The 27,254-nt window shown below is 46.3% G+C and overlaps 1 protein-coding gene across 1 annotated transcript in view; it reads right to left on the bottom strand.

Moving 5' to 3' along the window:
• Positions 1–27,254, bottom strand: part of DIAPH1 (diaphanous related formin 1) — a 150,190-nt gene that overhangs the window by 73,034 nt on the left and 49,902 nt on the right. The window contains exons 5-13 of the mRNA XM_054038167.1: positions 23,504–23,634; positions 23,222–23,308; positions 21,516–21,579; positions 20,544–20,683; positions 20,251–20,359; positions 19,857–19,967; positions 16,879–16,997; positions 13,572–13,688; positions 8,817–8,932 (exon numbers count right to left, since the gene is read on the bottom strand). Coding sequence (XP_053894142.1) covers positions 8,817–8,932; positions 13,572–13,688; positions 16,879–16,997; positions 19,857–19,967; positions 20,251–20,359; positions 20,544–20,683; positions 21,516–21,579; positions 23,222–23,308; positions 23,504–23,634 — 994 coding nt within the window. The remainder of the gene's footprint in view (positions 1–8,816; positions 8,933–13,571; positions 13,689–16,878; positions 16,998–19,856; positions 19,968–20,250; positions 20,360–20,543; positions 20,684–21,515; positions 21,580–23,221; positions 23,309–23,503; positions 23,635–27,254) is intronic.

Genomic DNA, 27,254 nt, shown 5'->3' on the forward strand with positions numbered 1-27,254 from the left:
CAGGGCAGGCTCCCTGCCTGTCTGCCCTGGCCCCGCTCCGCTCTACTCCGCTCCAGGAAGCAGCCGGAGTCCCGGGGGTGGGGTTTGGGTAGGGAACAGCGCCATGTGCTGCTCTTGCTCCTCCAGGTACCTCCCCCAAAGCTCCCATTGGCCGCGGTTCCCCGTTCCCAGCCAATGGGAGCTGCGGGGGACAGTGCCTGGAAGCGAGAGCCCATAGCCCTCTACTCCCCCGCTCCTGGGGCTGCAGGGACGGTAGTACTTAGAACGGACACTAAGCCTGAGTGCTAAAAAGCAGTAGGACACACCTGTAAAGAAAAGGGCTTTTTTTCTTTTTAAAAGCCCCAGACTATGCCAGTATCTAGTCCAGGGTCCAGTATCTAGTCCAGCTGCTTCAGGGAGCAGCGTGGGGAGCTTGGCGGGCCGCACGAAAGAACCCCACGGGCCGTGTGTTTGAGACCCCTGGTCTAGTTCCCCCTTCCACACAGAAGGCCACATCCAAGGAATGAAGACACTGTTCATCGGCATTTGAATGAGGCTTAGGGAAAAATACCGCAAGTATATAGTTTGGTTAAGGTGAAATTGAGACATCACGTCAAGCAAAATCTTAGGGTGTGGCCCGTGCCATTGAGAAACTAAGTAAACAGAGACCTGCAGATCACTAATTCTCCTCGTGGGAGTTTTGGCAACAAGAAAGCTATCTTTTGGCAAAGAAATTACAGAGCAAGTAGCTAGGGGCTCAAACAGAAGACTCATGAGAGCAGCCAGGATAGTACTGAGATGAATCAATTCTTTAACAGACAGAAGGAGGTGGACAGCACCTTTCAGAAACCTAACCATTATGGAGTTGGAAAATGCTGACTTCCCTCAGAGATTGGAGGATGAAACATTGAGACTCCAACATTGCCGCTAAGTGGACCCTCAGTGAGCTGAGCAACTGACCTGAAGACTTAAGATGTAACAAGTAATCCACAATCTTTGGAATACATGTTGGCATTGGCCAAATGCCCTGGACCAATGATCAAACCAAAAAATGCTTCCACTTCGCCAAATAGGTAGACCTAATAGTAGAAAATATTCTATTAAGCAGGACTCACTGTTCTTCTCTCTCATCTAACCATGCAGCATCCACACAGTGAAGTGCAGATATCTGATCATGGTGGTGTTGTGTCAGCAGATTGGGAATGAGGGGAAGAGATCTAGGAGGTTGAACAGACAGACTACGAAGGTCAGTTAATGAGTCCAGACTAAGACAATCTTGAGAGCAAAATTAACTGCATTTCCTGTTATCCAACTTCAGTTTGAGAATTACCTGAGGGATGAGTGAGATGAGGACAATGGTATACATCAGGGCCAATCCCCAATTTACAGTCAGTTAATGAGCACAGACTGAGACTTGCTTGAGAATAAAATTAACAGTATTTCCTGTTGTCTTTTGTGAACAGGTCAATCGTTGCAATGCCCCATTCTTTGAAAATGGACCTCAGCACATTGCTCTTCATGAACCACTCGTGCCTTTGGGAAAAACTCCTGCTTAGGTGATCGGCCAACTGATTCTGAGCACTTTATAAGCGTATGGAGGTGGGAACGTCCTCCTTGATGCAAAAGTGCCTAATTTTTATTGCTTCCTTGAAGAGCTGATTGAAATGGCTCCTCTCTGCTTGTTCACATAATACACTATGGTGGTATTGTTGGTTAATATGTGAACCACTGAGCCCTTCACCTGAGCCCGGAAGGCTCGGCATGCATTGTAAATTGATTGAAGCTCCAGGACAGCGATATGCAGGAAAGTTTTCTGTTTTGTCCACAAACCATGAATTTTCAATGTCCTGAGATGTGTCCTCCAACCTGTTTTGCAGCCATTGGTGACTATCATCCTGGCTTGTGGAGGGCAGGCAAAAGGAACACCTTCACATACATTTCTCTGATCTGCCCACCACTGTAGGGACTCCAAGATTACTGGTGGCATTTGGATAAACCTGTCCAATGACTGACAAGTTGAGCAACAGACCAACTTCAACCACAACTGAAGAGGATGAAGGCACAAACTCGCATGATGGACTACGTAAGTGCACACTGCCTAAGATCAGACATACACAGATCATAGTTGAAAGGTGAGATTAGAGGGACAGACACAGGTAGCAAATTGTTTGCAGGAGAAAGGCCCTTGAACTCGTGAGTCTATTAGGGCCCCAATCAACTCTATTTTTTGTGCTGGAATTCATGCCGACTTTGCCTTGTTCAAAATCAGCCCCAGCTGATCGAAGAGATCCAATGTGAACTCGACGTGGAGGACTTGTTCTTTGGCTTTATCCCTCACTAGCTGGGATGGAGTGGGAATTTTTCATAATATTTTGGATGAATATTGTGGTTGCCTCAGTTTCCCCTATGTGCTGCACGGTTAACAAGGTGCGGGGAAAAGGTTGTTTACTCTTACAGAGATCCAGGTATGACTAATCCCTGGCTGTCTGGGTCTGGGCCCATGCCCATAGAGAGCCCAATAAAAGACAATGGCCACTCCAATGGCCCAGACACTTAGTACCTAGCAACTAACGACCATGGATGGCCCACCCTCTGCAGGAAGCCAGACGGGTGTGACCAGCTGGAGAACAAAAGGGCTAAGGAGGATGGTCAGGTGACCATGTTACCCAAGAAGAACAACAAAGGACTACTGAGGGGCCCCTTGGGGTTGTTACATGTGGGCTGTTGGAGGGAGAGAGAAGCTTCTGGATTGGAACTACAGATGGGTCAGAAAGAGCTCTGGGCTTGGGACTGACCCAAATGGGCTCTGCTGTAACTTTCTGTTCTCTGTGTTAACTAAAGACCTTCTAACGCTGTGTTCCAAATATCTAATAAACCCATCTGCTTTGACACCGCTGGCTAAGAGTCACTCCAGACTAAGGAAATTAGGGGTTCATTGCTCCTTTTGGGTGTGTAAGTCTCCCTCCAGCGTCCAATCCAGGTGGACTTGCTACAGGGAGTTCACGGCGTGAAGCGGGGCTCCCGAGGTTCAGTCTCAGGAGATAGTGAAGTCAAGGGCCTTACCCCAGTGAAAGAGTGTGACCCTGAGGGGGCTGACACACTGAAGGGGTCCTCCCAGAGACAGCTCCAGAGCCATTCAAGAGCACTGGACCTGTGGATCCATGACTCTAGCCAACTGTCTATGTACAGGAAGACATGCATTCCCATCCCCTTGAGATAGACTGCCGCTATGGTCATGCATTTGGCAGACACACAATGATGACAGGCAAAAGGGGAGAACCATGTATTGGTAATGTTGGCCCACCGCTAGGAATTTCAGGAACTTCCTGTCGCTTGGGACAATTACCATATGGAAGTAAGCGTCCTGAAGGGCAAGGGAAGCAAACCAGAATTGTGCTGTAATGCAGGGAGAATTATAGTTAAGGTTGCCATATGGAATCTCATACATTTGATATATTTGTTGAGACATCTAAGGTCCAGAACAGGCCCCACTTTTCCCTGGAACTTGGGAGATCAAAAAGTAGGTGGAGGCAGAATCCCTTTCCCTGGTGCTGAAGGGCAACTTCTTCTATGGCTCCTGAAGTGCAAGGAGCTTGGATCTGCTGTAGGAGCAGTGACTCATGAGAGGTATCCCTGAGGATCGGGGAAGGGAAGGGGAAGTAGACAGGAATTAGCTCATATAATCTGATCCTGCAATGGGATCCTTAGGACCCATTTGTCTGTAATTATTGTTTCCCAAGCTCTGTAGAAGTGGAACACAGTCTGTCCCAAAATGGTAGGGAATTGGTGTGGAAGGTGATGATTGGTAAGATGAACTTGATACGAGTCAAATTGACTGCATATCTGAAGTTAGAACCAGAAGGCCTTCTCCTCTGTGCCTTATGTCTCTTCCTGAAGAAGTCCTGCAATGTGGCAGGGCATGCCAACTGCCTGAAATACAGCTGGGAATACTGACAATATTGCCGTAGCTACAGATCTACATAACGATGCCTCTGAATCTCAAGGCTATAAACCTCCAATGCACGTAAAGTAGCTCCAAAGTCCTTAAAAGAAATGTAGTGTCTCATCCCCCTTTTCTGAAAACAAAAACCAACTATCCAAAGGTATGTTCTCCATACTTCACTGGACCTCAGGAGCTATGCCAGAGTTCTGTAACCATAAAGCTCTTTTCACAGAATCATAGAAGATTAGGGTTGGAAGAGACATCAGGAGGTCATCTAGTCCAACCCCCTGCTCAAAGCAGGGCCAACCCCAACTCATTCATCCCAGCCAGGGTTTTGTCAAGCTAGGTCTTAAAAACCTCTAAGGATGGAGATTCCACCACCTCCTGAGGTAACCCATTCCAGTGCTTCACCACTCTCCTAGTGAAATAGTTTTTCCTAATATCCAACCTAGACTTCCCCCACTACAACTTGAGACCATTGCTCCTTGTTCTGTCATCTGCCATCACTGAGAACAGCCGAGCTCCATCCTCTTTGGAACCCCCCTTCAGGTAGTTGAAGGCTGCTATCAAATCCCCCCTCACTCTTCTCTTCTGCAGACTAAATAAGTCCAGTTCCCTCAGCCTCTCCTCATAAGTCATGTGCCCCAGACCCCTAATCATTTTCCTTGCCCTCCGCCGGACTCTCTCCAATTTGTCCACATCCTTTCTGTAGTGGGAGACCCAAAACTGGATGCAATACTCCAAATGTGGCCTCATTAGTGCCAAACAGAGGGGAAATAATCACTTCTCTCGATCTGCTGGCAATGCTCCTACTAATGCAACCCAATATGCAGTTAGCCTTCTTGGCAACAAGGGCACGCTGTTGACTCATATGCAGCTTCTCGACCACTGTAATCCCCAGGTCCTTTTCTGCAGAACTGCCGCTTAGCCAGTCAGTCCCCCAGCCTGTAGCAGTACATGGGATTCTTCCATCCTAAGTGCAGGACTCTGCACTTGTCCTTGTTGAACCTCATCAGATTTCTTGTATCAGAGGGGTAGCCGTGTTAGTCTGGATCTGTAAAAAGCAACAGAGAGTCCTGTGGCACCTTTAAGACTAACAGATGTATTGGAGCATAAGCTTTTGTGGGTGAATGCCCACTTCGTCGGATGCATGCATGCCTTTTTCCAATCATGCATCCGACGAAGTGGGCATTCACCCACGAAAGCTTATGCTCCAATACATCTATCAGATTTCTTTTGGCTCAATCCTGCAATTTGTCTAAGTCATTCTGGACCCTATCCCTACTCTCCAGCGTTATCTACCTCTCCCCGCAGCTTAGTGTCATCCACGAACTTGCTGAGGGTGCAATCCATCCCATCATCCAGATCATTAATGAAGATGTTGAACAAAACTGGCCCCAGGACCGACTCCTGGGGCATTCTGCTTGATACCAGCTGACAACTAGACATTGAGCCATCAATTACTACCCGTTGAGCCCGACGATGTAGCCAGTTTTCTGCCCAGCTTATAATCCATTCATCCAATCCATATTTCTTTAATTTGCTGGCAAGAATACTGTGGGAGACTATATCAAAAGCTTTGCTAAAGTCAAGGTATATCACGTCTACCGCTTTCCCCATATCCACAGGGCCAGTTATCTCATCATAGAAGGCAATCAGGTTGGTCAGGCATGACTTGCCCTTGGTGAATCCATGTTAACTGTTCCTGATCACCTTCCTCTCCTCCAAGTGCTTCAAAATGGATTCCTTGAGGACCTGCTCCATGATTTTTCCAAGGACTGAGGTGAGGCTGACCGGTCTGTAGTTCCCCGGATTCTCCTTCTTCCCTATTTTAAAGATGGGCACTATATTTGCCTTTTTCCAATCATCCAGGACCTCCCCCGATTGCCTCAAGTTTTCAAAGATAATGGCTAATGGCTCTACAATCACATCTGGCCATAATTCTGGAGGAGGGGTCCAACACACATTCTGTGCTGATCGCAGTGACAGCTTTGCCACTAGATGACCCTCCGCAATGAAAGCCTTAAACTCTTCCTGGAGAATTCTGGTAATTTAGCCACAGATTTGGATGTAGTCTCCCAATTTACAAAACCACATTTTGACAACAGTGGTGCAGATTCTAAAGAAGAGGTTGAATAAATTTTTCTTTTCATTAAATGTAACCTTTTAGACTCTTTGTATTTAGGGGTTGTCTTAAATCTCCCATTGCAACCTCTCATTTGCTGCCATTATAACAAGATTGTTAGGTGCTGGATGCGAGTACAAGCACTTGAAACCCTGCATAAGGCCAGAATACCACTTATCAGTACTCTTTGCTGTGGACAGTAAAGAAGCTAGGGTATGCCACAAAGTCTTTGCAGCTTCCAAAAGCACTTCATTTATAGGGAGTGCTACCCTCCCTGGAGCTGAAGACCAGAGAACATCTACCAACTGATGGGTATTCTCCTGCACAAACTCTGCCTGAATGCCCAACGCTGTAGCCATTTGCCTCAGGAGATCCTGATACGATTTAAAGTCCTCAGGCACAGGAGAAGAGGAATCTAGTATAGTGGAATCGTCCTGTGAAGAAGATGGAGGAGGAAGCAAGTCCAATGGGACCTGCTGTGACCCTGCTTTCTCCTGCAATGAAGGTTCAGACTGACTCAGCTCACGGGGAGCAACCCCAGTATGCATCTCTAGCTAATTGGGTCAGGAGGTGAGACAGCAGGAGGGTTTGATAATTGCTCCCTGGAATGAACCGAGGACTGAGACTCCGAAGATCAAGGGGGTATCCCAAGGGTTGCATGAATGCCACTGAAGAACAAGATATGGCATTAGTGGCTAGTAAGAACTAGGCCAAGACCCTTATCTTTACTAAGAAAACAGTACCAATCCTGGTACTGATGGTGATCCCACGGAGGTCGTGAAGATTTTCAAATCTGATGCCTGGATGAAAGAGGAGATGTGGAAGATGACACTGAATGTGAGGACCCTCCAAAGAGAAAAGAAGAGCCACATCGGTGGAGCCATCACATGCCATGACTCATGGGAAACCCAGTATGTGGGCTGCATTGTTACCAAAGGAGACAGAGAAGTCAGTGCTTTGAATACTGGCACTGTCTTTGAGGCAGCACTAACACTTCGTATTGGAAGAGACACTGGTACCAAACCAGAAACCAGTACCACACCCATAGCTCCAGCCTGTAGAAGCGGACATTGTCTCCAAGGCCGAAGATGGTATCAGGACCAAAAATGGGTACCTCAGGGAGAGTGATCTTGTCTCCACAGTCTGGTTTTTAAGTAGTGCCAGAGAGGACACCTGCAACAGCTTGTATTCTGAGGTAATCAAACCAGATGGTCCCAGGATTGCAGAAGACTCCACCCCAGCTGAAGACTCCTGTACAACAGGCAAGTCCAGCACAAAGAGGCAGAGTAAACCTGCATCTGCTTGATAAGCCTGTGGTGTTGACATGCTCGATGCTGATATTGACGCTGTCAGTACCAGACTCAACAGCAGCCTGCTGACAGTACTGTAGTCAATAATATGGTTCCCAAGACCAAACAGACAGCCCTGCTTTTCCCTGCTTACTCAAGGAATCCTTGCTTCCTTCTTCATACTCTTAGAAGAAGATGAAGAATCTCCCTGAATCTTGGAGTGACTACAGTCAGTTCTATGAGACTTCTCTCTCGGGAGAGGAGAAAAAGAACAACAGTCTCTTCTTCTCCTTGGAGAAAAGTCAGAGCCTCATGGCAGCACCAAAGGCCTCTGAGAGGCCAGAAGATCAGATCCTCCCAGGCACAACAAGAACTGAGGATAGCTATCCCACATGAGGGACAGTATTTGAAACCTGGTGAAGACATTGCACCAGGCAACAAAAATACCCAACTGACTAATCTAACACTAAGGTGGTATTACTACTACTAATCAGAGTTTCTCTTGGCTTTTTTGTATATAGTTAGTACTACTAACTATAAACTAGCTACATACAAAAAAACAGAGAGAAACTCTGACTGGTAGTAGTAGTAGTAATACCTTAGTGTTAGATTAGTCAGTTGGGTATTTTTGTTGCCTGGTGCAATGTCTTCACCAGGTTTCAAATACTGTCCCTGGTGTGACAAAAGAGTGAAGTAAATACCACCCAGAATGCTCCAACTCAAGCCATGGGCAGTGAGAAAGAATTGAGTGGGGTCAGGGCAGCACCACACTTAAATATCCATGAGAGAATCTATGGAGGCCAGATGGTGTGAGCGCCACCCTGATGTGAACTGCTAAGCAATGTTCTCTTGCTTTGATGCACTGGGCACCCACTCATGAGTGGAATACAAGTCTGCAACCACTCAAAGAACAGTTTTTTCTGGAAGTCCTCCTCCCTCACACAAAGCATAATGTACCCCTTACAGTCTTCCCTCACTGAGTGAGGCAACCAGTGACAGCACTATGGACTCAGTACTAGTTTCCAGGAGACATGCCATTGGCTCTGCTTCCACTTACAATGCCCTCTGCTGGCCACAGCATGAAGTACTCATGGTGGCCTTGGGGGAAAGCTGTAAGTGATCTGTTTTCTAATCTAGTCTGACAGAAAGGTGCCCAGCCGAGCACAGTACAGGGCAGAGGGTGTGTGGTGAAAGGCAAGCCCCAAATGAAGAGGTATGGAATGGCCCACATCCAGACTCCCAGTGCAGAATGCAACAGAAAAGTCACCTCAGAAAATGGGCTCCGGTTGAGCCTATTAGTTGTGATGGCAGAGCCCATTCTCAAGGAGGAAGAACCAGAGAAACATGCAGAGAGGCAGGAAGTTCTGTTGGTCAACAGCTCAAACTATTATTTAGTTGAGGGACTAAATAATAGGGCTGTTCTGGAACCACATCAGACTGGGTTCATTTTGATTGTGAAATGAACAGCTTCAGGACTTACCTATTAATCCCTCGATGTCAATGTTGAGGTGCTTGCATTTGAAGTCTGGATCAGCACCATTCTTATGCAGAACTATCTGGGAAATGCATTCATCAATTAGCTTATAGTACTGAGCCCTATGGAAAGAGAAGAAAAGGAAACAGTGTTAACAGGGCTCTATGAGGACATACACCTGCAAACCATGGGTACCACGCACTCAGGGGCCCCACAGAGAAGTTTACAAAGGCTCTGCAGCAAATATAATATCGGAACAGCAAAACTTGGTCTCTTCAGCAAGTTAGGTCTCCAGGTAAAACATCTTGGTATGCCACATGGCCTCTGTTACAAGCAGCTGCCAAAGAAGAACCAAGAGCTACATACCCACCACACCATCACATTACATACCTAGAACATTGTAGGTTATGCTCCAAACTGTCCATTTCTTTATTCCTGTCTGCCTTGTCATTCTCACAAACCTGGGCAATTAGCCTCTCCATCGCTCCATAGAAACTCTATGAACTAGTCTCATGTCCTTCTACTCTCTGCCCTCCATTATGAGCCTCTCTCTTTGGATCAGAGCTCCATCCTTCTTGTGGCAAGCTAACTCCACCTGATGGCAGCAGACTACTTTAATTCCAAACCAACAGGAGCTATTCCTCAACAATGAGTTTGAAAAACAATTTCTAGACAAGTATCAGGGGGTAGCCGTGTTAGTCTGTATCTACAAAAACAACAAGGAGTCTGGTGGCACCTTTCTAGACAGATTATTAATGTATACAATGCTGGTTAGTGAGATAATTAGTATGGATTATTTCAATTTGCTCCTAACAAACTTCCTTCCAACCTAAACCTCTTTTTTTTTTAAGTTGTGTATCTATAATGAATTATCTTCAAGTTAGTCAAGATAGCCACATTAATGATATTACATTCAGAAAGGGGATCCATGTCTCTTTACTTGCAACACACTACACAGATATCCCAAAACATAGGCACACTCAAGGCTAAAAATAATTAAGGAAAACAGATTATTTAAGGAGGTGGACTCCACAATTCCGTTGGGTGGGGAGGGGGAGTCATTTCTTGGAAAATATTAATATCTTCAGCTAGAGAAGATTACTCAATATAAAATCCTTCACTATAAATACAGCATACCAAGGCTACGTCGTAGAGAAGGGGTTTTCAAACTTTATTACTGGCGACCCAATTGAAGAAAACTGCTGATGCCCCCGATCCAATGGAGCTGGGGATGAGGATTTTGGGGTGTGGGAGTTCAGGGCTGGGGCAAGGGGTTGGGGTGTGGGAGGTCAGGGCTCTGGGCTGGTGGTGCAGGCTCTGGTTTGGGGCCAGGGATGAGGGGTTTGGGGTGCAGGAGGGGGCTCTGGGTTTGGGGGGACTCAGGGCTGGGACAGGGGATTGGGGTGTGGGAGGGGGTCAGGGCTCTGAGCTGGGGATGCAGGCTCTGGGATGAGGTTGGGGATGAGGGGTTTGAGGTGCAGGAAGGGGCTTGGGTGCAGGAAGGGGCTCAGAGCTGGAGCAGGGGATTGGGGTGTGGGGTTGGGGCGTGGGCTTACCTCGGGCAGCTCCTGGTCAGTGGCGCAGCGGAGGTGCTAAGGCAGGCTTCCTGCCTGTCCTGGCACCACGGACCGCGCTGCACCCCAGAAGTAGCCAGCAGCAGGTCTGGCTCCTAGGCAGAGGTGCACAAGCAGCTCTGTGCGGTTCTCACCTGCAGGCCCCCCTTCCCTCTCCACAGCTCCCATTGGCTGGTTCCCGGCCAATGGGAGTATGGAGCTGCTGCTCGGGGTAGGGGCAGCACGCAGAGCCCCATGGCCTCCCCACCTAGGAGCTGGACCTGCTATTGGATGCTTCCAGGGTGCAGCGCAGTGTCAGAACAGATAGGAACCAGCCTGCCTTAGCCGGACAGCACCGTCGACGGGACTTTTAACGGCTCCTGACCAGAGTCACTGCAACCCAGTGCCTGGGTCACAACCCGCATTTTGAAAACCACCGTGGTAGAGGATATACACAGATACAGCCCGACACTGCTGGGGCCAACTCACCTCATTTAAATGTACTTGGTGGTATTATAACAGAACAGAAGTCTTCTGGCAAGGGATTTTCTAACAGCTACCAAAAGCCATAGAACACAGTCAACTTTAAGTTGTCTGTCACTGTCTCCTAATGACAAATCAGAACCTTTGGCCAGGTTATATAAGATGACTGTTTGGGTCTCTATGGAATAATCTTTTCATGCCCACCTCTAAGTACCAGACTGAATACAACCTAGAGCATTTTGGAAACAGCAAAAAAAAAAAAAAAAAAAAAAAAAAAAAAAAATCAAGCTGTTCTTGAAGCTGCATTAGCTGGTATCAAATTGTCCCAGGGAACAAGTTTAGCTCTAAGGGAAAGTTTACACTGCAATTAAGACACCCGCAGCTGGTCCCTACCAGTTGACTTGCAGGGCTATTTCATTGAAGTGTAAACTTCCAGGTTCAGACTGGAGTCTGGACTCTAGGACTCTGCGAGGTGGGAGAGTTCCAGAGCCTGGCCTCCAGTCCCTGGGACCCTGCCACCTGACAGGGTCCTAGAGCCTGGGTTCCAGTCCAAGCCCAGAAGTCTACACTACAATGAAATAGCCCTGCACCCTGAGCCCACAAGCCCAAGTCAGCTGTCACAGGCCAGCTGTAGGTTTTTAATTGCAGGGTAGATAAACCCAAAGACATTTAGCCAGGTTACACTTTTGAGAACCATATCTATGGCAGTTGCTGGATGTTTAACAATTTTTCACAAAGCAGGAGTCTAGTTTTGCTTGTTCTAGAACAGTCTCTCTCAACCTTTTCAGCCTGGAGAACCCTTATCTGAAGGCAAAATTTTTTGCAACTCCCTTACATTTAGTATCAAAGAAAAAAAATTTATCAATGATAACAATAAGTCTATATAATGTGTGTGTTGTTTCAGGAGGTTGACAGAGAATACTTGACCTTGAAGAGTAAAGGTATATGGGGAGTAAGATTTTCTTTGCTTTTAGCTTCTAACAAAATTTTCAACCTCACAACATCCTGTTTACCTTTTGTAACCCTCCAGGGGGTCACAACCCAGCAACTGAAAACACTGCTCTAGCACCATTAAAAGGCAATCCAGTCGTCTGAAGCTCTATCAACAGATTTAGTTTTGGTTTTGTTCTCTTATATGAAACACAAAGTGCTTCCCACAAGATTCTCTGCCATCTTCTCTCCAGTTCTGTTGCAGAAATAATCTTCTTTGGTTGGACAAGCCTAAGAAATCTTGCTCTCGCGCCAGATAGTTCTTTGGTTGAAGAACCATCTACTGAACCATTTGCTGAAACAGGCAGACTGGCCAGTAGCTTCCACATCTATTCTCTGCAATTTTGTGGCAACATCAGAGGATGTGAAAAAACAGTTCAGGCAGGTGTGCCAACAAATGAAGGTGGTGTTCAGACTGCTTCTTTCCTTTAGTATCAACTTACATTGTTTTCTTCTCTTGCTTTCCCTATAAACTCTTGGAGCTTTTTCAAGGTCAGTGTTGCTTGACTAATGTCGATGTTCCATTCTGTGCACAGCTGAGTACTCTCACATTCTAGAACTGCCCACCACACCCGTGTAGTGTCAATCTTTGCAAAGGAAACGTTTCCATTTGCAGAAAAGGATTTCTTAGACATTGTCTGTTTCTCAGACAGTGAGGCATCCTCTTTGAACAAGCTAGGTCAGAGGCCCAACTCGTTTTATTCTGTGTAGTACACTGCAATCCCTCATCTTCTGCCTACCCTGGGGCTATCAGAACTTTCTAAACTCTGCCTTCTATGCAACCTCCAATCCTTTTCCCCCCATGATCATTCTGGCCATACTGGGTCAGACCAATTGTCCATCTAGTCCAGTATCCCATCTTCCAACGGTGGTCAATACCAGAGCTTCAGGAGGAGCATACATAACAGGGCAGTTGAAGTAATCCATCACTGTCTTCTCCTCTCAGCTTCTGGCAGTCAGAGGTTTAGGGTTGCCTTAAGCATGGGATTGCATCCCTGACTATCTTGGCTAATTGATGGCTCTATCCTCCATGAACTTATCTAATTCTTTTTTGAACCAAGTTATACTTTTGGACATCACAATATCCCATGGCAATGAGTTCCATAGGCTAATTATGCATTGTGTGGAAAAAGTACTCTCTCGTTAAACTTGCTGCTTATTAATTTCATCAGGTGACCCCTGATTTTTGCATTGTGGGAAAGGGTAAATAACACTTCTCCACTCACTTTTTCCATACCATTCATGATTTTTTTCTATCATATCCCTCCATAATCATCTCTATTCTAAGATGAACAGCTCTAATCTTTTTAGTCTTTCTTCATATGGACAATGTTCCATACCCTTGATCATCCTTGTTGCCCTTCTCTGAACCTTTTCCTGTTCCACTATATCCTTTTTTGAGATGGAGCTACCAGAACTGGACACAGCGTTCAAGGTGTGGGCATACCGTGAATTTATATAGTGGCATTATCACATTTTCTGTCTTATTTGCTATCCCATTCCTAACAGTTCCTAACATGGTTAGCCTTTTCAAATGCTGCTGCACATTGAGCTGAAGTTTTCAGAGAACTATCCATGATGATTCCAAGATCTTTTTCTTGAGTGGCAATAGCTAATTTAGAACCCATCATTATATATGTGTCGTTGGGATTATTTTTTCCAAGAAAGTGCCTGTTTCTCCCACACACTGCTGGAATCTCTTCCAGCAGGCCCAGCACAAAGCTCCCCTCCTTACCTGGCTTCATAATCGTTGCGGATCAGCAGAAGGTGCTGCAGGATGGACAGAAAGAATGGCTCTGCTTTGGAATCCTTTACTGTATTGAGGAGAATCTGGAAGACTTCACTGAAATCAGTGAAGAAAGGGCTAAGGAAATAAAAGCGTCTCTGGGGAGACATCCTGGTGCTCTCCTTACTCTTTTGCTCTGTAGAGGAAGGCATTAGCCCTTCAAAGTACTATCCTCAAAACTTTATCAGTGCATATTCCCCTCATACAGAAAGCTTAGCACGGAGAAAAGGGAAGAGGACACACTGCAGGAGACTGGCCCAAAATGGGTCCCTAATTCCCTCTCCCTGAGCCTTTCTAAAGCCAAACCAATATTTGGTAGGTGACATTTTAATCCCTGATTGGAGTGGTGGTAGAAAAAGGGAGGCTGTTGGTAGCTCATTCATTCCACATCCACAAGACGGCAAGTGTCTAGTTTCGCTGTACCCTTCCCTTATGCACCCCCAAACAGTATCCGCAGTCTCCACTTTGGGGATGAAGGCAAAGTCACATGTCTCTCCCCCCCTCACCCCCCCCCAATTAACATCTTTCCCCTTATGCAATGACCCTTTGGCTCCTTCTGCTTCAAGAGTCCCCTTTTCTCCCTCAGATCAGCCAACCTAACCTCCCTGGAAACTAAACAATTCTACGTTTTTTAAAAAAAGAGGGTGTTGATGGGAAGAACAAAGATTAGAAATCCATTTCTTTTGTCCATCATTCATGGGGTGAGACATATGAACAGGACAATTTATTTGGTGTGGGGGTTTTCTGTTTGTTTGTTTTTTATAACATTTTCTAGGAGAAAAACAACACAAAGGTGTATGCAGCATCACAGGTGCAGAGAACTGTACAAATTATACAGCCCATTCACACCCCCATGTATAAGGAGGGAGCCCTTAGTCTCTGGGCCACAAGGCATGCTCACTAGAGGGGAAAGTGCAAGCCCACATACATAGAGACATACAAACTCCTATTTCTGGCAGCCCCCAAGGCATCTTTACCTTGGAGGAGCACAAACAATCCTGTTGCATGTGGCCAGAAACCCCAATTCAACCTGCTGATTACAAATTCTAGTGCCTCTTTGTGTGTTAACACCACAGCCAGTCCTAATGAATGTGACAAAGTTCCTCCTCTATCTTGGTGGGTCCTGCGCTTATTGGCAGATTTTCTTGCCTCAGAGATTCACCATGTGGGTTAGGGAACAGCCCAGAGACCTTCCCCTCTGGAAGAACCCACAGTCCAGGTTAATTGGGAGGTTTGGGGGGAACCCAGGCCCGCCCTCTACTCCGGGTTCCAGCCCAGGGCCCTGTGGACTGCAGCTGTCTATAGTGCCTCCTGTAATAGCTGCATGACAACTACAACTCTCTGGGCTACTTCCCCATGGCCTCCGCCAAACACCTTCCTTATGCTCACCACAGGACCTGGTGTCTGATAACGCTTGTGCTCCTCAGTCCTCCAGCAGCACACCCTCTCACTCTCAGCTCCTTGCGCCTCTTGCTCCCAGCTCCTCACACTCGCACCACAAACTGAAGCTCCTTTTAAAACCCAGGTGCCTGATTAGCCTGCCTTAAATGATTCTAGCAGCTTCTTCTGAATTGGCTCCAGGTGTCCTAATTAGCCTGCCTGCCTTAACTGATTTTAGCAGGTTCCTGATTACTCTAGTACAGCCCCTTCTCTGGTCACTCAGGGAACAGAAAACTACTCATCCAGTGACCAGTATATTTGCCCTCTGCCAGTACCCCACTGGTCTGGGTCTGTCACATGAAGAAAAACAGCATGTGCCACTTTCCAGGTGACGAAGGTTTCAGCTTCAGTCTCCTGTTAGCAAGGAGGGATCAGTAATCAGCCCTCACCCCTCCAAACAAGGCCTGGACAACCAGCATTTGGCATGACTTCTCCAGCCTAAGTTCTCACTAATAGAGAGATCAACTCTGGTGGGGGATTTTCTATGGCATCTGACCTCCAGTTCCTGAGCTCACATCTTTCTCTCTAGGATGTGGAAAAGTTGTTCAGGCTCCTGACAAAATACCCATCATATCTGTTCCTAAAAACTGCAAGTAATGCAATGGTAGAGGCGCAGCTACACATGGCAGATGCTATACCTAAGGGATATGTATGTATAAAATGGGGACATTCCCTAGTACAAGGCTTGGTATGGTTCTGTCTAGGTTTTCATTCCATGCTGGATTGATGAAGGAAAATACTCTACTTTGTTTTTGTAAAGCAGCAGTTGTTCCAGGTGCCCTCTGGTGGCAAAATCCAAAATATATTTGTTTTGGTAAATGTCAGTAAACATCAATTTCACTGGATAAGCACAAACTGACAAAAATATTTCCATCAATAACAGAAATTTACAGATAGGCAAAGTAAGAAAAATGCTGCTTGAAAACTTGTTAGAGTTTGATATTTACTTTGTATATTTTAGAAATAGAAATGAATGGAGATATCCCATCTCCTAGAACTGGAAAGGACCTTGAAAGGTCATCGAGACCAGCCCCCTGCCTTCACTAGCAGGACCAAGTACTGATTTTGTCCCAGATCCCCAAGTGGTCCCCTCAAGGATTTAACTCACAACCCTGGGTTTAGCAGGCCAATGCTCAAACCACTGAGCTATCCCTCCCCCCAACATGACATTCAATGTTGACATTTTGTATTTTAATCTCAACGCCTATTATCACCTGACCTTCACATAATTTCCCATAACTGTGAAAATTTAAATAGATAAAATAAAAATGCTGAAAAATAAACCAATATTATCCATCAAAATTATAAAAAATAAAAATCAAGTTCTGCCACGCCTACTTATTTATTGCACACAAAACAGGGACAGACAAACTACAGTGTCCATAAAAAGTCAAGTCTGAACAGACATCCGAAACTAAAGTTTCTGGAAGCATCAGACAAGCTGCATCCTGCAACCTCCCAAATGACCAGGGTATGGTCTTCCTCTTTTTGCTAATAAACTGCCAAATCCCTAATAGAGGATCAGCATACCTGCCTGTGCTTCGCTCACTCATGTCTTCAGACTTTGCCTGATGGATCAGTGGCATCCTACAATGTACTGGGCAGCTCTGACTCAAACAAGCCATGGAACCCACCTGACCATGATGACAGCAAGATGAGCTTGGCCCAGACATTACTTGACCAGAAGAAAGACCATCAACCTCAGTCCCTCTCCCTACATGGAGGCAGTGATGGTACAAAGACTGGCGCTAAGAAACTTCCTGGGGATACTCCTGCCCCAAACGCAACCCCTGCCCAATAAGCAGCAGAAGGATATTCCATTTCAATGCGAATGTCCTCAAGGCGGCTCCTGAGGTCTTCAGAATCCTCCTCACCATGTTCTTCAAATACACTCAGCTGCACCTTCAGTTCCTCATTCTCCAGTTTCCGCAGTTCCTGCCAAGAGCATGAGTACATCATAGAGAGGCCATCAGAAGCTATACAGATTCTGGTGGGGTCACTTGAGAGCACACAGTTTTTCAGATGGGAGCTAAACAAGGGCTACGTTAGAGCACAAAGGAATGTAATGAGGGGCCAACATACATTAATGTGCAAACAAGTCTGCTGGAAGCCCCAAGAGAGCACAGGCCAGCATGGAGCCACAGATAAGAGACCCATCAGTGATGATAAAAATTCACAGTCACAAGAAGATAGAATCATCATACGCCCCAGGAGAGTGCACAGTAACATGGACAGGGCCAGTGCACGCAAACAGCAAAGGGAATGTGATCACCGTCCAACTGACCCTGGGATGCTGGGTAACTAAGAGAGAGGAAACACTGACCAAGAACAGGGCAGCAATACAGCCCACATCATTCCTGCAGCAAGGGTTTGAACATAGAACAGCCATACTGGGTCAGACCAATGGTTGGTTTAGCCCAGTATCCTGTCTTCTGACCATGGCCAATACCATGCTTCAGAGGAATGAACAGAACAGGCAATCAAGTCATCTATCCCCTATTGTCCACTCCCAGCTTCTGACAGTCAGAGGCAAGGGACACCCAGAGCATGGGTGGTGTATCCCTAACCATCCTGGCTAATAGCCATTGATGGACCTCTCCTCCAGGAACCTATCTAATTCTTTTTTGGATCTCGTTATAATTTTGGTCTTCACAACATCCCCTGGGAATGAATGCCAGAGACTGACTGTGCATTGTGTAAATTACTTCTTTTTGTTTGCTTTAAACCTGCTGCCTATTAATTTCAGTGGGTGATCCCGGCACTGTGTTAACATTGTGTTATGTGAAGGAGTAAATAACATTTCCTTATTCACTTTCTCCACACCATTCATAATTTTATAGACCTCTATCATATTCCCCCCCTAGTCATCTATTTTCCAAGCTGAACAATCCCAGTCTTTTTTAATCTTTCTTCACATGGAAGCCGTTCTAATACCCCTAATAATTTTTGTGGCCCTTCTTTGTACTTTTTCCAATTCCAATATATCTTTTCTGAGATGGGGACACCAGAATTGCATGCAGTATTCAAGGTGTGGGCGTACCATGATTTACATCCTGGCATTATGATTTTACTGTCTTCTTATCTTTCCTTTTCCTAATGGCTCCTAACATTCTGTTAGCTTTTTTGACTGCCACTGCACATTGAGCAGATGTTTTCAGAGAACTATCCACAATGACTCCAAGATCTCTTTCTTGCCTGGTAACTGCTAATTTAGATCCCATCATTTTTTATGTATGATTGGGATTACATTTTCCAATGTGTACTACTTTACATGAATTTCACATGCCCAGTCATCCAGTTTTGTGAGATCTCTTTGTAACTCTGCAGTGGACTTAACTATCTTGAGTAATTTTATGTATCAGAGGGGAAGCCGTGTTAGTCTGATCTGTAAAAAGCAACAAAGAGTCCTGTGGCAGCTTATAGACTAACAGATGTATTGGAGCATAAGCTTTCGTGGGTGAATAGCCACTTTGTCAGACGCATGAGAGGGTATTCACCCATGAAAGCTTATGCTCCAATACATCTGTTAGTCTATAAGGTGCCACAGGACTCTCTGTTGCTTTTTTGAGTAATTTTGTATCATCTACAAACTTTGCCACCTCACTGTTTACCCCTTTTTCCAGATCATTTATGAATATGTTGAACAGTACTAGTCCCAGTACAGATTCCTGGCAGACACTGCTATTTACCTCTCTACATTCTGAAAACTGACCATTTATTCCTACCCTTTGTTGTTTCCTGTCTTTTAACCAGTTACTGATCCATAAAAGGACCTTCCCTCTTATCCCATGACAGCTTACTTTGCTTAGTAGCCTTTAGTGAGGGACCTTGCAAGAGGCTTTCTGAAAATCCAAGTACCCTATATCCACTTGGTCACCCTTGTCCACGTTTGTTGATCCCCTCAAAGAATTCTAATAGATTGGTGAAGCATTATTTCCCTTTACAAAAGCTGTGTTGACTCTTCCCCAACAAATAGTGTTTATTTATGTGTCTGATAATTCTGTTTTTTACTATAGTTCAACCAATTTGCCTGGTAATTAAGTTAGGCTTACCTGTCTGTAATTGCCAGGACTGCCTATCGAGCTTTTTTAAAAAATTGGCATCACATTAGCTTTCCTCCAGTCATCTAGTACAGAGACTGATTTAAGTGATAAATTACATAGCACACTTAGGAGTTCTGCAATTTTATATTTGAGTTCCTTCAGAACTCTTGGGTGAATACCATCTAGTACTTGTGACTTTTACTGCTTAATTTATCAATTTGTTCCAAAACCTCCCCTACTGATACCTCAATATGGGGCAGTTCCTCAGATTTGTCACCTAAAAAGAATGGCTCAGGTATGGAAATCTCCCTCACATCCTCTGCGGTGAAGAATGATAAAAATAATTCATTTAGCTTCTCCGCAATGGCCTTATCTTCCTCGAATGTTCCTTTAGCACCTCGATTGCCAATGGCGCCACTTGGCAGTTAGTTTTGCTATTAGTTTTTGAATTTTACTAGTTGCTCTTCAAATTCTTTTTTGGCCTGCCTAATTATACTTTTTTATACTTGACATGCCAGAGTTTATGCTCCTTTCTACTTCCCTCAGTCGTATTTAACTTCCAATTTTTAAAGGATGCCTTTTTGCCTCTAGCCACTTTCTTTTATTGGGAAAAGCAATATTACTTTGTCACTACCAGAGCCTTTTAACAGTATTAGGTAATTTCAATATGAATACAAGTGCTGAGATGGTGGCTGTTGCGTCTCTCATCGAGCATGATGGCGCCCCATAGGAGGAGATGATTGACCCTTACCGTAAGGATGAGCTGCAACCCAGAACGCATCAGTTCACTTCGAATATGAACTCGGAAGTCGAGCTCATCAGCAGGGATGATAAGGGCATTGATCAGCTGCATACAGGCTACCTAAAATAGGGAGACAGACAGTTTCGGCATCAAACTGAGCCAGGCCTCTATCCCCTCATCCAATACTTCTAGTCAGGCACTCATAATGCCCAGAACACTGTACCCATCAACCAGGGAAGTGCTACAAATAGGGAGATATCAAACAGATGGCATCTTACACCCTCCCTCCCATACCCTCCTCACTACAAACAGAGAGCAGTCAAATTGCAGGAGTCAACCAATTCTCTCTTGCTCCTCCCCTAGAACAGAGAACAGTACCCACGAATTCTGAGGGTTGAGGTACCTTCAGTGCCACAGAGGTTCCGCCCCTTAAACCATCCAACAAGGGACCGAATCGCTCCACCTCGTCCACTTCTGCTCGCTCTGTCAGTGCCCCCAGAACTCGCTCATGCCTGAAACAGTAGGAAGAGGGAATCAGCAGCAGTCTCAATTGGGGGTGGGGTGGGAAGAGGTATGCATGCATGTATCATCATTGTAAAACAAGGAGACAAGGAGAGAAATGGGGACTCCAGAGAGAGGTAAATGACAGCCAGCTCAAGAGAGATGAATGGCATAATGAATCCCATAGACACATACATGTCCTCGGGCTGAGGCAGGATACAGAGAGCAGACAGCAGCTTCACAGCATCTATCATCATGGTAGGGACTTTGGGGTCAACAGCTCTCACCAACAGCAAGATCCCCTCCTCCGTTTCCAGCATTGTCTTGATTCCAAACTGAAGGGGAAAGAAAGGATGAGTTAATATATTTGACTCAGCCAGCCCACTAAGGAGCATAGTGCAAACTGTTTATGGCTCAACGCTGAGACTGCTTTAAGGCTAAAGAGAGGCAACTTCACCACAAAAAGTGCAGATGGCAAGACGCCTGTCCAATATCTGTCCACACATCCCTTCTATTATTTCAGAGGGGAGACCAAGGAAGGACAAGGGGGTAGGAGTTGGGGGTGTCCTAAAGGGTCAAGGCCAGCAAGAAGAAAGGTGCTTAGTGGGATCTTGACAGGTGTGCCTGGGTGTCCACAGTGAAAGGAAAGTGCCCGTGAGAACAGTATCAGAGAGAAAGGAGTCAAAGAAGCTAGAAAGGAGAGATATAGAGACCTCACAGAGTATGCGAGTGAGAAAGGAAGGGTGAAGAGAACCAAAGGGACAGGCGAGTTTAATAGAATTAGTACTAGGTGTCCCAGAATGCCTGCAAATGAGAAGGTAAAGTAGGACAGCCTGGGGCATGAGTGAGAAAGACAGAGAAGGTGAGGCTGGACAGAGGGCAGAGATGTAGAGTACAAGCAAACAGCAAAGGAGACAGGGATATTCGTGTCCTCAGAGTGCCCACAGCGTGCAGCGATATAGCAGAGAGGGCAGAATGTGCACAGTCTGAGGAAGGGGGTGAGACGCGTGAGTGAAATGTAAGCAAGGGTTTACTGAAGAGTCAGGAGCCTCCATCCTCACTTCCCCTACCACTTTTGAGGATGGCCCCAGGCCACCAGTGCAGAGAGTACGAGGAAGAGGAGGTGGCAATATATAGATGTATCTAGGGAAAGGACAGGGATCTCACCTTGTTGTTCATGAAAGCCTTCAGGCATCGGATGATCTCATGTTTGCTTCGGGTGTCATAGGAGCTGCGAGGAAGGAAAGCCAGCTGATGAATAGTCACATGGAGCACGATACACGGCATCATGTTTCCCCCAATTAAAGGACAGTTGGCCCACAACTCTCAGGTGGGGACAGGAAAAGTCTTAGGTGACCAGTGCTGCATTAAGACTCCAACCTCACTAGATGCCCGCCCCCCAGCGCGCGCACACACACACACACACACACACACACACACACACACACACACACACACACACACAAATTCAAAAGAAAGACAGGGAAAAGGCTGCTACATCTCCTGGGGAAAACCCTACTCTCACCCCACCATTACCCACACACACCCTTGGCCCAACTTTAGCCTCTGTCCTTTAGTCTCTACCCCGCCATGAGTCATCCCCACGTACACATCCCTGTTCATCTCACCCCACTAAAGACTTCTTCTGGCAAACCTTAGGCACAAACCACTGCCCCATAACTGAACTCCACTGGAGCAATGCCCCCTCCTCACGACACCTACACACTTCTGACCATGCAGTGAAACCTCCCTGCCCCAAGACTTTCTTCTTGTTGCCCCCCACCACCTTCAATTAGCCAAACAACATGTATATGCAGTAATAATCCTGTAGCCTCACAAGCCCTTTAGGATTATGAGAGCTTGTAAACTCAACAGGACAGGGTCTTATTTGACTCCATCTGTAGACAGCTCTTCAGCCACGGATCCCAAAGCACTTCATAAAGATGGGTAAAAGTACCACCACCCACATTTAATAGATGGGGAAACAGACGTGGGGGGGGGGAGGGGGAAGGTTACAGAGAGTCAGTGGCAGAGCCAGTAAAAGAATCCAGGTTTCCTGGTTCCCAGACTCCTGCCCTAACCATGAAACTGTGATGGATTTGGAGGTGCCCTGTGATAATTTATGAATACGGTATGTTGGCCTGGTGATTGGGGTGTTTTCTGTATGACTTTATAGATTTAATTCAACAGGAGTGTGTCTGTAAAAACAGGCAGAAAGGAGAAAGAATGGCTGAAGATAGCCACCACTCAGCACACACTTGACAGTTGTTAGGGGACAACACCAGAACACTTCTTCAGACTTGCATCTGAAGAAGTGAGGTTCTTACCCACGAAAGCTTATGCTCCCAATACTTCTGTTAGTCTTAAAGGTGCCATAGGACCCTCTGTTGCTTTTTACAGATTCAGACTAACACGGCTACCCCTCTGATACTTAACAGCAGAAATGTTAGCTTTGATGACTGTTCCTCCATTGACAGCCAACGTACAAAACTGATTGTGACCAGGATGGGAAAAGGCCTATGAACACAGAAGAACAAAAGCACTTTTCTCTGTAATGCTTTGTTCCTACTACTAAAATGAACTCTCCCCTTGGCTTTAAGAAGGCTGCCTGCTCACTGGACATCACTGGTCACAGACTCACAGAAGGAAGAATTGCAAGTGCTCAAACTTGGTCTGACCTGCAGGATACACAGGATGCTGATGCCCAAGGCCTGGTCTAAGAGCGGGAGGATTGTGGAAAAAGCTCAAAATCTGATGCCTGAGAGACACATTCAGAGAGACCAGGCAGGGGACAGATGTGCAGCTAACCTTGGAACCATAACAGATGCACTTAGGGCGCTTTATAAATAGCTTCCATTCAATTTGTCCCTCACCTGGGTGCCTCGTCCTTCTCATCATGGAGCCTTTTTAATATGTCCAGCAGACAGTTGAGGCCCTCAGCCCCAAAATTCTGTACCCAGCTATAAGAAAACAGAGCCATATTAGCAGCACATAGAAGGACTGAACATCACAAGAACCTCAACCACCCCCTGCCCTCTCTCCTCTCTGCTCAATCACAATGCACCATTCCCCGCCCCTGATAAGTAAGCACCTAACCCCCTTGCTTATAGCTTCAGCTCCCTGCCTGATCTCCTTTGCTCCAACCAGCCCTTTACCTGACAGGGTTGTTGTTGAGCGACACTCGCAGAGACTCCAAACAACCGAGCAATTGGGCATCCCTGAGATTTGATTTCAGCTCCTGGATATAGATCATGGCTGACTTGGCGCTCTCCTTCTGACTCATGCCCTACACAGGGAAGAAAGAACAGGCCATCGGGTAAACTAGCTGTGATCGCAGCACCAGGGCATAGAAATGGGTTTTCAAAATGGTATTTTTATGTTGTGTGAGTGGGCACACACATACATGCACCCTCCATTTCAAAAGAGCTTCAGAGTGAAGCTAGCCTAGCTGAAGCATTAACCGCTAAATTAGTTGTAAAGTTTAGTCATCCTCAAAACTTGAAACCTACCTAATTTAGTTTAGTGTTCAAAGTAACCGTAACAGTTATATTTAATTGGCTTTCTCAATATACACTCATGAACATAGACACACAACTAAATTAGAATGTTGGAGTTATTTAAAAAAAAAGTTTGAAGGTCAGAGGTATTTCATAGTTACATTTCTGACCCCTTTCCCCTGCCCTCCATCCATCAAGCTTACAGGCAATCAGTACAAGTCATATTAGGAGGCTATAACTATAGTGGGAGAGGTGGCCATCAGTAATTGGTGAGAGGCAGATTTGGCTCTCCAGCTCCTATAGGAATGGTGCCCAAGTCAGTTCTGTTTCTGGACTATATACAGATGGATAGAAGGGGAGATGTTGATGTTTGGCACTGCTGATGGATAGGTGAAGTGGAGGAGGATCTGTGTTTGGGTCAGTGGCCCTTTGTACATCAGTGCATGTGTTTCACTGGAGTATTTCAGAATACATAAGTAGTGCCTACCAAATTCACGCTCTATTTTGGTCAATTTCAGAGTCATAGGATTTTAAAAATTGTAAATGTTATGATTTCAGATATTTAAATTAAAATTTCTCAGTGTTGTAATTGTAGGGGTCCTGACCAGTGTTCCCTCTAATTTTTCCCATGCATGTGCAGAATGAATTTTGTTATGTGCACCAATATGGGGATGATGCATCACCTCCATATTGGTGCACATAACAAAATTCATATGGTGGGGGTGGGGCCGAGGGGTTCAGAGTGTGGGAGAGTGAGGACCCTGGTGGGGGGTGCGGGCTCTGGAGTGGGGCTGGGGATGAGGGGCTCAGGGCTGGGCCAGAGGGTTGGAGTGCGGGGTGTGAGGGCTCCGGCTGGGGGTGAGGGCTCTGGGGTGGGGCCAGGGATGAGGGGTTTGGGGTGCAGGCTGCCCTGGGGCTACAGCGGGAGAGACGCCTCTCCTCACCGTGGCAGCTCCGGGGCTGGGGTCGTGGGATAGGTGTCTCTCCCCTGGCCGAGGCAGGTCCAGGCCGGGGCTGGGTTAGGGCGCCTCTTCCCAGCTATGGCAGGTCTGGGCGGGGGGGGCTGGTGGGGACAGGCATCTCTCCCCGCTGCAGCCCTAAGCACCTGCGTGGCACTTAACAGGCTGCTGCGCGGCTGTGCAGCTTACAGGGAACTTAGATCCCGACCCAAAAAGGAGTTTTTGGGAGGGGTCACAAGGTTATTGTGGGGGAGAAGGGGGGGTTGCGGCACTGCTAACCTTACTTCTGTGCTGCTGCTAATGGTGGTTCTTGCCTTCAGAGGTGCGGGGGCCGGAGTGCGTTGGCTGCTGACCGGGAGCCCAGCTCTGAAGGCAGAGCTGCCACCAGCAGCAGCGCAGACATAAGGATGGCCTGGTATGGTATTGCCACCCTTCTGCACTGCTGCCTTCAGAGCTGAGTCTTCAGTCAGCAAACGCCACTCCCTGACCACCCAGATCTGAAGGCAGCAGCGCAGAAGTAAGGATGGCATGGTATGGTATTGCCACCTTTACTTCTGCGGTGGGGCGCTGCGTTCAGAGCTGGGCACCCAGCCAACAGCCACCGCTCTCCGGCTTCCCAGCTCTGAAGGCAGTGAAGAAGTAAAGGTGGCAATACCATCACCCTCTTAAAATAACCCTGTGACACCACCACCCCCCCCGCAACTCCCTTTTGGGTAAGGACCCCCAATTTGAGAAACACTGGTCTCTCCCTTGAAATCTAGGGTAAAAGCACATAAAAGATCAAATTTCACGGTCCATGATGCGTTTTTCATGGCTGTGAATTTGGTAGGGCCCTACTCTTAAGAGAAACAGAACTCTATTTCTACAGGGCCCACTCTTCTCTCTCAGTTTAGGTTTCATGCTCTTTTTTGGTTTATTTTTTGAGGGAATGGAAGGGTTATCTGCTATTCCGATTGCCAGGGAAATGTTGCTATTTCACTGTCACTCTCAGAGGAAACCTGTGCTAGGAGTGTGATCTTATATTTTGTCCTAAAGGTTGTGCAATTTGGGTTCACATCTACTGCTTCTGGTAAAAGTTCTATAGATCAATGCCCTCCTCGGAGAACACCTTGCCCAGGCTCCTGAGAGTTTTGCCCTGAACTGCATTAGCCACTAGTCCTAGATGATCACAGCTGCCATGCTGAGTCACAGGGAGGCCAGGAGATGGAGAGTCTTGGGGCCCAGCACTAAGGTCTTTGAGATTAGGATCCAATTCCTTGGATCAGAAAGGCAGTCATATACTGATATGAGGTGCCCTCTGTCTGCCTTGTAGAAAAGGTGGGCTGCTGCAGTTTGAATGAATGGGAGCTTATATACACCCTTTAGTGCCATCACTAAGTAAAAAGGGTTGCTGTAATTGAGCCTGGAGGTCATTCAGACATTCTAAGGCCAGAAGTTGCCATCATTCACCCTCGTGAATAAATTGACTATTGTGCCTGGGTTCACATCTGACCAAAAGAGTAGAAGCTTCTGAATCAGCTAAAAAGGAACAGGCATTTCTATTACTAATGCTGTCTGGGTGTCCAGGAGCAGTGGCGATTTGAGCAGGACCCAGAGATGGTTACTCACCAGAGATCAGGGTCAATTAATGACAAGCCCTAATTTCAGCTAGTAACTTAAATGTCTTCCTTCTTCCCGCAACTACCACCTCAATCTTTAGCCAGCTGCATTTTATTCAGGTCCTTCATAGTTGGGTGATGGCACTTCTAACATGTGATGAGAAGGTGCCAGAGCTGAGCATCATTAGCATGGTACAGGCAATGAAGTCCACAGTGTTTCATGAGCTCCCCTCCCACACAGTAGTTGACATCTCCAACTGGAACTGGCATCAAACGTACATAATGTCAATAGCTCTACTTCGGCACATCTTTGCAGTATGGCAGGGGAGGGTTATATTAGAAACATGAATGAGTAGGTTGGGTGCAAGAGGATATCTGAAGATAGGTGAAAGGAGGATTCACATAAGGAATCAGAGTTAAGGTCAAGGTCTTTTCCTCAAAGGGTTAGTATTTACAAGAAGAAAGTAAACAGAACCGCTCTCAGCTTGTGATTCTATCAAATCCTTGAAGCACGGTGTGTGAATTTCTTTAGTTGCCTCAGATCCAGGATAGGATGCATTCCATAGCAGGACTAGAAAAGCTTTTCCTTGAAATCCTGAGGTGGTACTTCTATGGCTCCTAGATGAAGGAATCCACCTTCTTCCCAGTTGTTTCATGAGATGTCAGTTGCTGAAGAGGGAGGGGGGTGGGAGATTGGCCAAGGACTGGAATTATATAGACTGACCTTTGGTAATAATTTACAATACTCATTGGTCTGAAGTTATTGAGAAGGATGGGATAGACAGCAACCCAAAATAGGGGTGAGAAGAGGAAGCTCTGGTGGCATCAGTGCATGGCTCTTGACATGAACGT

Source organism: Malaclemys terrapin, chromosome 8 (genome assembly GCF_027887155.1).
Source record: "Malaclemys terrapin pileata isolate rMalTer1 chromosome 8, rMalTer1.hap1, whole genome shotgun sequence".
In the NCBI taxonomy this organism is placed as follows: Eukaryota; Metazoa; Chordata; order Testudines; family Emydidae; genus Malaclemys; species Malaclemys terrapin.